Raw genomic sequence first — 12053 nt, 5'->3', positions numbered from 1 at the left:
GCCACAATGGCATTGGTATTTCCTGGAACATGCCATTCTGCTACATTCCTTCATGACTTAGTTCCTCTGGATATTGTCTGGAATGTTCTAGTCTTGTCTATCTGGCAAATTCCTACTAGTCCTCTAGGACTTTCTGCCTCTCTCAATTCTTTTCTGACTTACCAAGGCAGAGTCAAACACCCTTCTTCACAGACTTCCTCAATTTTAGTACATACTGCAGTGAGTTGTAACGATTTGAAGATCTGTTTCTAGGGAGCATGGACTATGTCTAATATCTGTGTCTTCTGAGCTTTCTGAGCCTGGCACGGTGCCTCACACGTAGAAGGTCTCAAATTGTCTTTGAATAGGGAATTAAAATGCTTTGTTTAAAAGGAGGAGGAATTTGTCAACCAGTTCATGTTGTTGATCATCTTTTGGATTCAAGATTTGATGTCTGAAGTATGTGATATTGATTCTTTCATTAGTTCAACACGTATTTATAGAACATCCACCCTGAGCCAGGCATGGGAATACAATGATGAAGAAAAATAGATATGCTCTTTACTGCTCTCAGGGAGTTGAAGATTTATTGGAGGAAACTGTTATTGAATTTTTTTGAATTATTAAATAAAATAGAATATATTTTTGTTTGGCCCATGATGTCAGTCTGAGACTTTTCCTAACATGAGGCTTTCTGTGGGATGGGGTCAAATCCTGTGCCTGTTGGACTACTTGGGCTTTATGCATGCTGCAAGTTTGTCTCTAGTTGTTCAACATAGAAAACCATTTTGGCTGATAAAAAATTAAAAGAACAAACATTTAAAATAGTTGAACAACTTGTTTTAATCCAAGCAAAACTTTGTCTTCAGAAATCTGTTGTGGGTTGGGATACATCAGTGACTTTACAGTTTACCAGGTGCTTTTGCATGTATAGTGGTATTTGGCTTTGCTTGTAGGAAATCCAAAAAGTATAGGGGAAGCATTCAAGAATCAACAAAACAGGATCACTTTCTTAGGCTGGAATGACTGTCTTTATGCAATGAGATGTTATCAATATATACCCAAGCAAATAAAGGTTCTAGACCCCCTGCTGAAAGCCAGTAAGACATAAACTTCCAACTCAGGCAGTGGAACAGGAGGAATGATAGTGCTGGCAGGTCTTGGCATTTTGAAAATGGAAAAGGAAACAAAACAAAAAGTATCATTCCTCTTGTGAAAATCAGATACGAGAAAGTTCGAACAAACTGAAACCAGGTTCCTACAGGTTCCTATTAACCTGACATTTCCCTGAGGGTTGAGTTCTGTTTCCTCCTCCGTTGGGGTTAACTATAAACAAGGACAGACTTGGAGTCAAGGTGACCAGTGACATATAATTAATTAGCTCCCTTCAAAGGCATGACAGCCAGCATTACAGGGGAGAGGCATTCTGTTTTAAATGTTGCTTAAAACAAGTTTATCTTTCTTAAATTTGGTTATGCTGGTTTCCCTCCAGCTGAGGAGCTGGTATCTAACTAGGAACTGCTGCAGAACAGAGAAGCAACATTCTTCCTTTTAGGTGGCATGCTGCCGTGGCAGAGACATGCTGCCACAAGGGTTAAACTTTAAAACCTTCATTTTGATATATAAAGAGATTACAAACAAAGCACACGGCAAAATAAAGTTGCAATTTCAGCTTGCGTCCAAAGTAGTCAACAATCTCCTAAATTGTAGGTAAAGTTATTTTGCTTAATTAGGAGCTTAAAATAAAATCAAGTTTTATAAAAGTTATAGTATTATGTAACAATTAGTCTACTAATATTTTTCCCCCTTTCTGAGGGTCTCAAGAGAAAAACGAGTTTTCTTGATGATCTTTTTAAAATAAAAATCGCAGCCCAGATGGAGGTTTCAAGGTTCCTTCTGAGATTTAGAGAAGGAAGGAAGGAAATGGAAGGGGGTAAAATTACAGATTATCTCATACCTTTTCCCAGTTCTAAATTGAAACCTACTTTGGCCTTCCCATGGACCAGTTTTCCAAAAAAGAGTTTGAGCTTTGCCTAAGAAACCTCTGGAGCCATTGTCCTGTCCATTTAAATGCAACCCCAGAAAGGCTAGTATAGTGATAACATTTCATGCTTAAACTTGAGTGTAAAATAACTGGATACAAAACGTTGGGTTCTCTATCTCAACGGCAGCAAATATCTATGTACAAATGGGCATTGCTTTTCTCAAAACTGGACTCTGTCCATTTCCTGAATTAACTTTAGAGTTGTGGTCTGGCTACTTGTCTTAGATGGGCAGAACTGCAACTGTGACGAGGAAAGGAGTTCTTGCACTGGTTAGGTGGCCAGGTTCCCAAGGGGATCATTCCAGCTCCAGAAAGGCGAGCAGGTCATCCCCAGTCCTCGCTGAAGAAGGAAGGCAGTCACTGCCCAGCTCTCTGCCACCTGCGACTGTGGACTTGACTGTCCCCATCAGACCTTCAAAGGATCTGAATGTGGCCGACTTCTTGACGTCTGCAAGCTTCCTGCAGACGGCAGAGCCCATGGCGAACAGGGCAGCTGACGTCTTTTCTTTCACGTAGGCGTTGGAGACCTGAACGTCGTGCCAGCTCTTGGACAGATTCCGCCTCAGCCCCACCGAGGCCGTGAGGCCCAGCTTGCTCTTGAGCTCCACGCAGCGTCTCTCTTTGGCGGCCAGCGCCTGGCGCAGGGCGACAATCTCCACCTCCAATTTCGTGAGCTGGGATATGAGCTCCTTCTGCTGGGCCTCTGTGAGAGCCACTGGCTGGGCAGTCGGGTGGGATTCGTATGTGTCCTCGGAGGTCTCTGGCATGGACTGAGGAAAAAGATCTTCGTTAAGAGAGTCTAGGTCCAATTCTTGGTAGAGAGAGTCGAACTGGTGGCCAGTGGAGAAATCATCTCGGCCAGCAGAGTGGAAATCTAGGCCTGCGGGGTCAGACTCTCGGCCGGTGGGGTGGGACTCCAGGCGGGACGGATCCATAGCTCGGTCAGTGGAGTGGCCGCCTAGGCGGTGGGTGAACGTCTTGGCGTCTGGAGCGGACGCGGCCGCCCGCGAGGTCCACTTCCGGGTGTGTGGTGGAGGGGGTTGGGGGTGGCGGGGCTCCAGCCGGGGCAGGGTCGCAGAGGCGGGACTTCCGGTCGGAAGGTGGCCGCTGTCAGAGCCGGCTCGACCGGCTGCCAGTACCCTGGTGGAGGTGTGTTGAGTTCACAGCGACCCTGTGAGGTAGGCGGTGCTGCGATTATCATCAGAGAGGAAAGGTATCTTCACCTTCCCTGCTGTCACAGTGAGTGACAGGTCCCGGCCTTCAACCAAGTCTGATTCCTCTTAAGGACATCCTTCTACCACACCAGCCATTTCAAACCCTTGAACCCTTTGTATCAACAGAAATTTACGGAAAAGCCTTATACATAAAGAAAAACTGCGCCAAAGTAGGGCAGGGAGTCGAGCACTTCTGGCCTCGTACCCGCCCCCTCTTCCCTTCCCAGGTTCCCCACGGGGCCTCGAGAAACTCCTAGCACCACTCATACAGTGGATGTGAAGGCCTCTCAGAACTCGAGTCCAGTGGTGACTAACATGCTCCCATGGCGTGAAGTCTCTACAGTGCCACAGGCTTGGGACAGCCGAGCTCAGCGAGTCTGACCAGTCACACCTGTCAGTTATTTTGGGAGAAGAATGAGTAAATCTATGACAGTTGTGTTAAATTTATGCTTCATAAAGCAAGGACTATTGTACTGTGAGAATTTAGGAGAGAAGGAATAAGACATATGCAAATGGACGGGACATGGGTTTTCAATATTGTAGATGCATTTTCTTTCTTTTCCAAGCATTTACTCACATTTCTGAAGGCATGTCTGCCCACCTACAGGGTTATGAGTTGTGGGAGGTGATCTGCACAGTAAAGTGGAAGCAGTTGGACAGTGTCTGTCAGGAGGTCAACCCACCGTATCCTCTATTTCTATTCAGAGCTTGTAATTTATACAGTGGAAGAGTCAGGACTTCAATCCAGTGAGGGCAGGTGGTCAGGTGTCACTTAGCTCATTGTCTGGCTGCCCATTCCCAGGGAATAGCCTTGAGCAATTCTGAGCTTCCAGTGATTTTGTTGGATATGCTGGTAGTTCTTGCAAGGATGATCTCGTGGAACATGGTATGATCCTCAGCAAATTTCAGCAAATTGCCATACTCATGTAGCTGCCATGAAGCATCTAGCTGGGCATCCGAACCAACTCCAGCCCTCCTTTGGGTTTATATTCAATAACCCTTTCCCATAAGTCAGTAGTGTCTATTCATCTTGTCCTGAAGCATGTGCCTCCCTAGATTCAAAAAATGAAAACTGTTCTTGTTGGAAACCTGAGGGCTGTTGAGGGGTTTGGCTATGTATGTAAAGGCCTGAAAGGGCAGCAAGGACTGCCTAAAAACTATTTTGTTCCAGAGAGTGGACTTTTCCTCCATTGCCTGCAGAACCACTAGCGGTTTCAGAAATGCTCTGACTCTGCACCAGAAATCCTCTTTCAAAACTGAAGATGAAGGGTAAAGAAGCCTCTGATTTAATAAGCTACATAACACGAGATACATATTGTTCATTCAAAATTGAGATTCCAAATCACCAGATTTGAACTTGCACTTGATTTTCCTTCTCTGAGTTGTTTCAGCCACCAACCAAACTATTTTCTTGTTTCTATGTTTCATTGCCCTTCAATTCAAAGTGTGAAATCCTTTGTTAAGCTTTTTTAAAGATTTTATTTCTCCTTCTTCTCCCCAAAGCCACCCGGTACATAGTTGTATATATTTCTTCTAGTTGTGGGTCCTTCTAGTTGTGGCGTGTGAGATGTGGCTTCAGCATGGCTTGATGAGTGGTGCCATGTCTGCACCCAGGATCTGAACCCGCGAAATCCTGGGCTGCTGAAGCGGAGCATGTGAACTTAAAGACTTGGCAACAGGGCCAACTCCTCTTTGTTAAGCTTTGATTCCCTTTGGTAGACTAATGATTTCCCTCGTAGCAAAATTAACCTGACTTCTCTCAGCAGCTTTGTTTCAAGATCCCAAATCAAAACATGGCCTCTGGAAGGGGACCTCCTAGCTAGCGATGATGTTCTGACCTCCTGAGTAGACCTGGACAATAAGTAGCACAATGGAACAGTCCATTTTATTAGGCTTATGCATAACCACATACAAAACAACACATATTTTGAAAACATGGATCTATCAAATAAAATTTAATTTATAGTGATTCTAACCAACTGTTTGACTAAACTATCCTTTTTTAAAATTTGAGTTCATAATAGTTTAACAGCATTGTGAAAATTCAGTTGTACATTGTTTCTTGTCTATCACCACGTAGGTGCTTCCCTTCATCCCTTGTGCCCACCCTCACCCCCCTTCCCCTGGTAACCACTGATCTGTTTTCTTTGCCCACATGCTTGTTTATATTCCACATATGAGTGAAATCATCTGATATTTGCCTCTCTCAGTCTGGCTCATTTTGTTAAACATAATTCCCTCCAGGTCTTTCTATGTTGTTGCAAATAGTATGAATTTGTCTTTTTTTCTGGCTGAGTAGTATTCCATAGTATATATATACCACATCTTCTTTATCCAATCATCATTCAGTGGGCACTCGGATAGTTTCCACGTCTTGGCTATTGTGCATAGTGCTGTGATGAGCATAGGGGTACATATGTGACTTTGGATTGTTGATTTCAAGTTGTTTGGGTAGATACCCAGTTGTGGGGTATCTTGGTCATATGGTAGTTCTATTTTTAGTTTTTTGAGGAATCTCCATACTGTTTTCCATAGTAGCCACTATGCAAACACCAGTTTGCATTCCCACCAGCAGTGTATGAGGGTTCCCTTCTCTCCACACCCTACCCAACGCTTTTTATTTTTAGTCTTAGTGGTTATAGCCATTTTAACAGGCATAAGGTGGTATCTTAGTGTAGTTTTGATTTGCATTTCCCTGATGATTATTGACGTTGAACATCTTTTCATGTGTTTGTTGGCCATCTGTATATCTTTGGAAAAATATCTGTTCATCTCCTCTGCCCATTTTTTGATTGGGTTGTTTGTTTTTTTTATTGTTCCTTGTATATTATGGAGATTAACCCCTTGTCAGATAGATGATTTGAAAATATTTTATCCCAATTGGTGGGTTGACTCTTTGTTTTGTATCTAGTTTCTTTTGCCTTGCAGAAGCTCTTTATTCTGACGAATTCCCACTTGTCTATGTTTTCTTTTGTTCCCCTTGTCTGAGAGGACGTGGTATTTGAAAAGATCCTTTTTAGTTCGATGTCAAAGAGTGTACTTCCAATATTCTTTTCCAGGAGTTTTATAGTTTCAGGACGTATCTTCAAGTCTTTGATCCATTTTGAGTTTATTTTTGTGTATTGCGTGAGATAGTGGTCTACCTTCATTCTTTTGCATGTGGCTGTCCAGTTATCCCAACACCGTTTATTGAAGAGACTATCTTTTCTCCAGTGTATGTTCTTGACACCCTTGTCAAAGATTAGCTGTCCGTAGATGTGTGGTTTTATTTCTGGGCTTTCAGTTCTGTTCCATTGATCTGGGTCCCTGTTTTTGTACTAGTACCATGCTGTTTTGGTCACTATGGCTTTGTAATACATTTTGAAGTGAGGGATTGTGGTACCTCCAGTTTTGTTCTTTTTTCTCAGGATTGCCTTAGCAGTTCGGGGTCTTTGATTGCTGCATATGAATTTTAGGAGTCTTTGCTCTATTTCTGTGAAGAATGTCATTGGGATTCTGATAGGGATTGCATTGAATCTGTAGATTGCTTTGGGTAGTATGGACATTTTAACTATGTTTATTCTTCCAATCCATGAGCATGGAATCTCTTTCTATCTCTTTATGTCATTATCAACTTCTCTCAGTAATGTCTTATAGTTTTCATTGTATAAGTCCTTCACCTCCTTGGTTAAATTTATTCCTAGGTACTTTATTCTTTTAGTTGCGACTGCAAAATGGAATTGTATTTTTGAGTTCTCTTTCTGTAAGTCTGTTATTGGAGTATAGAAAAGCAACTGGGTCTTGTCAAGATGGCGGCGTAAGCAGACTCTGAACTCATCTCCTCCCATGAACACAACCAGGTTACAACTAGTTTTGGAAAAATTACCCTGGATTGAAAACTGAAAACTGGATAGAAAGAACCCCCACAACACGGGACAGTCCTGACTAAGGCAGAAGAGGCAGAAATTCCTGCTGGAGAGGAAAAAAAGCCACTTTGGGAGCAGCGGAGCTTCTCAGCTGGCCAGGCGGGAGCCACCCTAAGGTATGCAGCCCTCCCTGGAGGAGCGAGGTCTGGAGCGGGGGCCAATACAGCTATAAGCATCTTTCAGACTCAGCCCAACTTAAATGGGGGTCTTACTGTGTGGCTTTGCTGGCTATTAACTGTAGTGATGATACCCCCAGAAAAGCTATTGGCTAAAAGCTGAAAAGACTCGGGTCTTAAGGGGCCCAGGCACAAACTCACTCATTGCAGCAACCTAAAATCACCAGAGAGAAGGCTGACAGTCCTTTGGTAAAACGAGACTCATGTGGTGGGCTCTGGGGGCATCTTGGTGAGAGGAGGCACCTCTCTGGAGACTAAGACATTGGTGAGGGCCATTGTTCTGAACTGGTCCAGGCGTGCTGACACAGACCCTGGTGGGCGCCACTGAGGTTCATCCCTTGGCCTGTTAGCCCAGGGGTCCACCATGCCCACTAGAGCACAGATTTAATCCAGTACAGCCAGGGCAGGCAACTCGCCCTAGGGACTGGCCCCACCTAACAGCAAGCCCTCAGGCTAGTTTTCAGCCTGCATTGACTGGGTGCCTTGATCCTCTTCAGGTAGGCAAGGGTGTCTGCCTCTGTGGGGCAGGGCGTGTGTGAGGACGAGGTGAACTGTGGGGGGCATTGGTAGAGACGTCAGGGCCTCTGCAGTGTGGCATTGGGGTACACTCCAGGGGGTTGAGAAGTTTTCAGGGACCAGGACTGTGTTGACGGTGTGTGTGGTCCTGTGGGGGGTGAAGCTTATCAGTGGCAGAAGATCTGTGCTTCACAAATAGCCATAAAAAGGACAAGCCCCACCTTCCAAAGTCTGAAATAATTGAGTGCTCCCATGCCTAGGGCCAGCCATACTCAGCTGCACTCCTAAGAGAACTGACAACAGCCTTGTGGGCCTGAAGGCCTATTGCAACTGTAAGCTCCTGAAACTAGCAACCAGCTACACTGGGTACCAACCCAATTGGGAGGAAAACTGCAATAGGAGTGTGCTGATAGACTTTGTAGGCAACAGTGCTGAGGCTCCCCAAACCAGATTCCCAAACAGCTGGCCAGGGAAGGAAAGACTAGATTCCCTGGGTACCTGCAGTGGGAGCAACCCTGCCACAGCAGATGGACACAAGTAGCCCACAAAGGGGTCACTTCTGGATCTTATGGACTGGTGACGAGAGGGAAGCACACTGCTGGGCCTCATAAGGCATCTCATACATAAGGCCACTTCTCCAAGATCAGGAGACATAGCTGACTCACCTAATACATAGAAATAAGCACAGAGAAAGAGGCGTAATGAGGAGACAAAGGAATACTTACCAAGCAAGGGAACAGGACAAAGCCCCAGAAAAAGGACTAAATGAAACAGAAACAAGTGACCTACTTGACAAAGGGTTCAAGCAAAATATCATGAGGATGCTGACAGATATTGGGAGAAGAATGGATGAACACAGTGAGATCATCAGCAAAGAACTGGAAGATATTAAAAAAAATCAGAAATGAAGAATACAATACTGGAAATGAAAAATTCACTAGAGGGCCTCAATAGCAGAGTAGAGGATGCAGAAGAATGGAGCAGCGAGCTAGATGAAAGACTAGAGGAAATCACTCAAGCAGAACAGAAAAAAGAAAAAAGAATTAGAATGAGAACAGTCTAAGGAAACTCTGGGACAATATCAAGCATGCTAACATTTGGATTATAGGTGTCCAAAAGGAGAAAAGAGAGACAAAGGGGCAGAAAATTTATTTGTCGAAATAATAGATGAAAATTTTCCTAACCTGAGGAAGGAAACAGACATCCAAGTTCAGGAAGCACAGAGAGCTCCAAATAAGATAAACCCAAAGAGGCCCACACCAAGACATATTATAATTAAAATGTCCAAAATTAAAGATAAAGAGAGAATCCTAAAAGCAGCAAGAGAAAGGCCACAAGTGACATACAAAGGGAAGCCCATCAGGCTATTAGCAGACTTCTCAGCCAAGACCCTACAGGTGAGAAGAGAATGGCATGACATATTTAAAGTGCTAAAAGGAAAAAACCTACAGCCAAGAATACTCTATCCATCAAGGTTGTCATTCAGAATGGAAGGAGAGATAAAGAGCTTCCCAGACAAGCAAAAATTAAAGGAGTTTATCACCAAGAAACCAGTTCTACAAGAAATGCTGAAGGGACATATTTAAGTGGGAAAGCAATGACCAAAAATAGAGGTAAAAAAATTATCAACAAAACAAAACAACAACAATAACAAAATTATCAAAAAAACAAAACAACAACAATATCAAAAAAACCCCCCAAAAACCAGGCAATAAAATCACTTGTAAAGGTTAAAATATACTAAAGGTAGCAAATCAACTACCTGTGAAGATAATATGAAGGTTAAAAGACAAATGTACTAAAATCACCTATTTCAATGATAAGAGGGTAATGGATAGACACACACTAAAAAAGAGACTATATATGATTTGAAAAACATAAAATGTGGGAGGAGGGGAGTGAAAAAGTAGAGCTTTTAGAATGAGGTCAAGCTAAAGAGTCTATCAACTTGATATAGACTGTTATATACATAGAATATTAAATAGGATCCTCATGGTAATCACAAATGAGAAACCTATAATAAGCAAGAAAAAAGTAAGACAAAAGAAATCAAACATATTACTAAAGATAGTCATCAAACCACAAGGGAAGAGAGCAAGAGAAAAAGAAAGGAACAGAGAAGAACTACTAAAACACCCAGAAAAAAGGTAACAAAATGGCAATAAATACATATTTATCAATAGCTACTTTAAATGTCAATGGACTAAATGCTCCAATCAAATGCCATAGGGTGGCCAATTGGATAAAAAAACAAGACCCATGTATATGCTGCATTTAAGAGACACTTCATACCTAAAGAAACTCACAATTGAAAGTGAAAGGATGGAAAAAGATATTCCATGCAAATGGCAAAGGAAAGAAAGCGGTGGTAGCAGTACTTATATCAGACAAAATAGACTTTAAAACAAAAACTGTAACAAGAGACAAAGAAGGGCACTACATAATGATAAAGGGAACAGTCACTTGTAAATATCTATGCACCCAACATAGGAGCACCTAAATATATAAAGCAATTATTAACAGACATAAAAGGAGAACTAGACAGTAACAGAATAATAGTAGGGGACTTTAACACTCCACTTACACCAATGGATAGGTCATCCAAACAGAAGATTAATAAGGAAACACTGGCCTTAAAGGACACATTAGACCAGGTGGACTTAGTAGATATATACAGAACGTTCCATCCAAAAACCACAGAATACAGATTCTTTTCAAATGCATGTGTTCCAACATTCTCCAGGATTCATTACATATTAGGCCACAAAACAATTCTCAATAAATTTAAGAAGACTGAAATAATACCATGCATCTTTTTTGACCACAAAGTTATGAAACTAGAAATCAACTACAGGAAGAAAACCAGAAAACCCACAAAAATGTGGAGCTAAAACGAAATGCTACTGAACAACGATTGGGTCAATGAAGAAATCAAAGGAGAAATCAAAAAATTCCTGGAGACAAATGAAAATGAAAATATGACATGCCAAAATTTGTGGGGTACAGCAAAAGCAGTTCTAAGAGGGAAATATATAGCAATTCAGGCCTACCTCAACAAAGAAGAAAAATCCCAAATAGACAATCTAAAAGTGCATCTAAAGGTACTGGAAAAAGAACAACAAGCAAAGCCCAAAATCAGCAGAAGGAAGGAAATAATAAAAATCAGAGCAGAAATAAATGATATAGAGACTAAAAAAAAAAAACAATAGAAAAAATCAATGAAACCAAGAGCTGATTCTTTGAAAAGATAAACAAAATTGACAAACCCTTAGCTAGACTCATCAAGAAAAAAGAGAGAAGGCTCAAATAAATAAAATCAGAAATGAAAGAGGAGAGATTACAACAGATACCTCAGAAATACAAAAGATAATAAGAGAATACTATGAAAAGCTATATGCCAACAAATTGGATAATCTAGAAGAAATGGATAAATTCTTAGAAACATACAAACTTCCAAAACTGGACCAAGGAGAAGTAGAAAATTTGAATAGACAGATCACCAGTAAGGAGATCGAAACAGCAATAAAACATCTCCCAAAAAATAAAAGTTCAGGGCCAGATGGCCTCCCTGGTGAATTCTACCAAACATTCAAAGAAGACTTAATACCTATCCTTCTCAAACTCTTTGAAAAAATTGAAGAGGAGGGGAGGCTTCCTAACTCATTCTACAAAGCCAACATTATCCTGATACCAAAACCAGACAAGGACAACACAAAACCAGAAAATTACAGGCCATTATTACTGATGAACATCAATGCAAAAATCCTCAACAAAATACTAGCAAATCGAATACAACAATACATTAAAAAGATCATACATCATGATCACGTGGGTTTCATTCCATGGATGCAGGCATGGTTCAACACCTGAAAATCTATCAACGTGATACACAACATTAATAAAATGAAGACTGAAAATCACATGATCATCTCAATAGATGTAGAGAAAGCGTTTGACATGATACAGCATCCATTTATGATAAAAACTCTAAATAAAATGAGTATAGAAGGAAAATACCTCAACATAATAAAGGCCATATATGACAAACCCACAGCAAATATCATTTCAAGGGAGAAAAACTGAAAGCTATCCCTCTAACAACAGGAACTAGACAAAGATGCCCACTGTCACCACTCTTATTTAACATAGTATTGGAAGTCCTAGCCATAGCAATCAGGCAAGAAAAAGAAATAAAAGGGATCCACATCGGAAAAGAAGT

The 12053-nt window shown here is 41.6% G+C and overlaps 1 protein-coding gene across 1 annotated transcript; it reads right to left on the bottom strand.

Annotated features, from left to right (window-relative positions):
- Positions 1-797: 797 nt before the first annotated feature.
- On the bottom strand, positions 798-3467 carry TPD52L3 (TPD52 like 3). Its single transcript, XM_005604999.4, has one exon. It carries the CDS (start codon positions 2956-2958, stop codon positions 2320-2322), a length of 639 nt encoding a protein of 212 aa, XP_005605056.1. The 5' UTR covers positions 2959-3467; the 3' UTR covers positions 798-2319.
- Positions 3468-12053: the final 8586 nt, after the last annotated feature.

The sequence above is a fragment of the Equus caballus genome, chromosome 23 (assembly GCF_041296265.1).
Source record: "Equus caballus isolate H_3958 breed thoroughbred chromosome 23, TB-T2T, whole genome shotgun sequence".
Lineage (NCBI taxonomy): Eukaryota > Metazoa > Chordata > Mammalia > Perissodactyla > Equidae > Equus > Equus caballus.
This window is presented reverse-complemented; position numbering and strand designations above follow the sequence as displayed.

What these genes read in the sequence shown, in the direction of transcription:
- TPD52L3 (XM_005604999.4), bottom strand. Translation starts at nt 2,958, where the DNA reads ATGGATCCGTCCCGCCTGGAGTCCCACCCCACCGGCCGAGAGTCTGAC.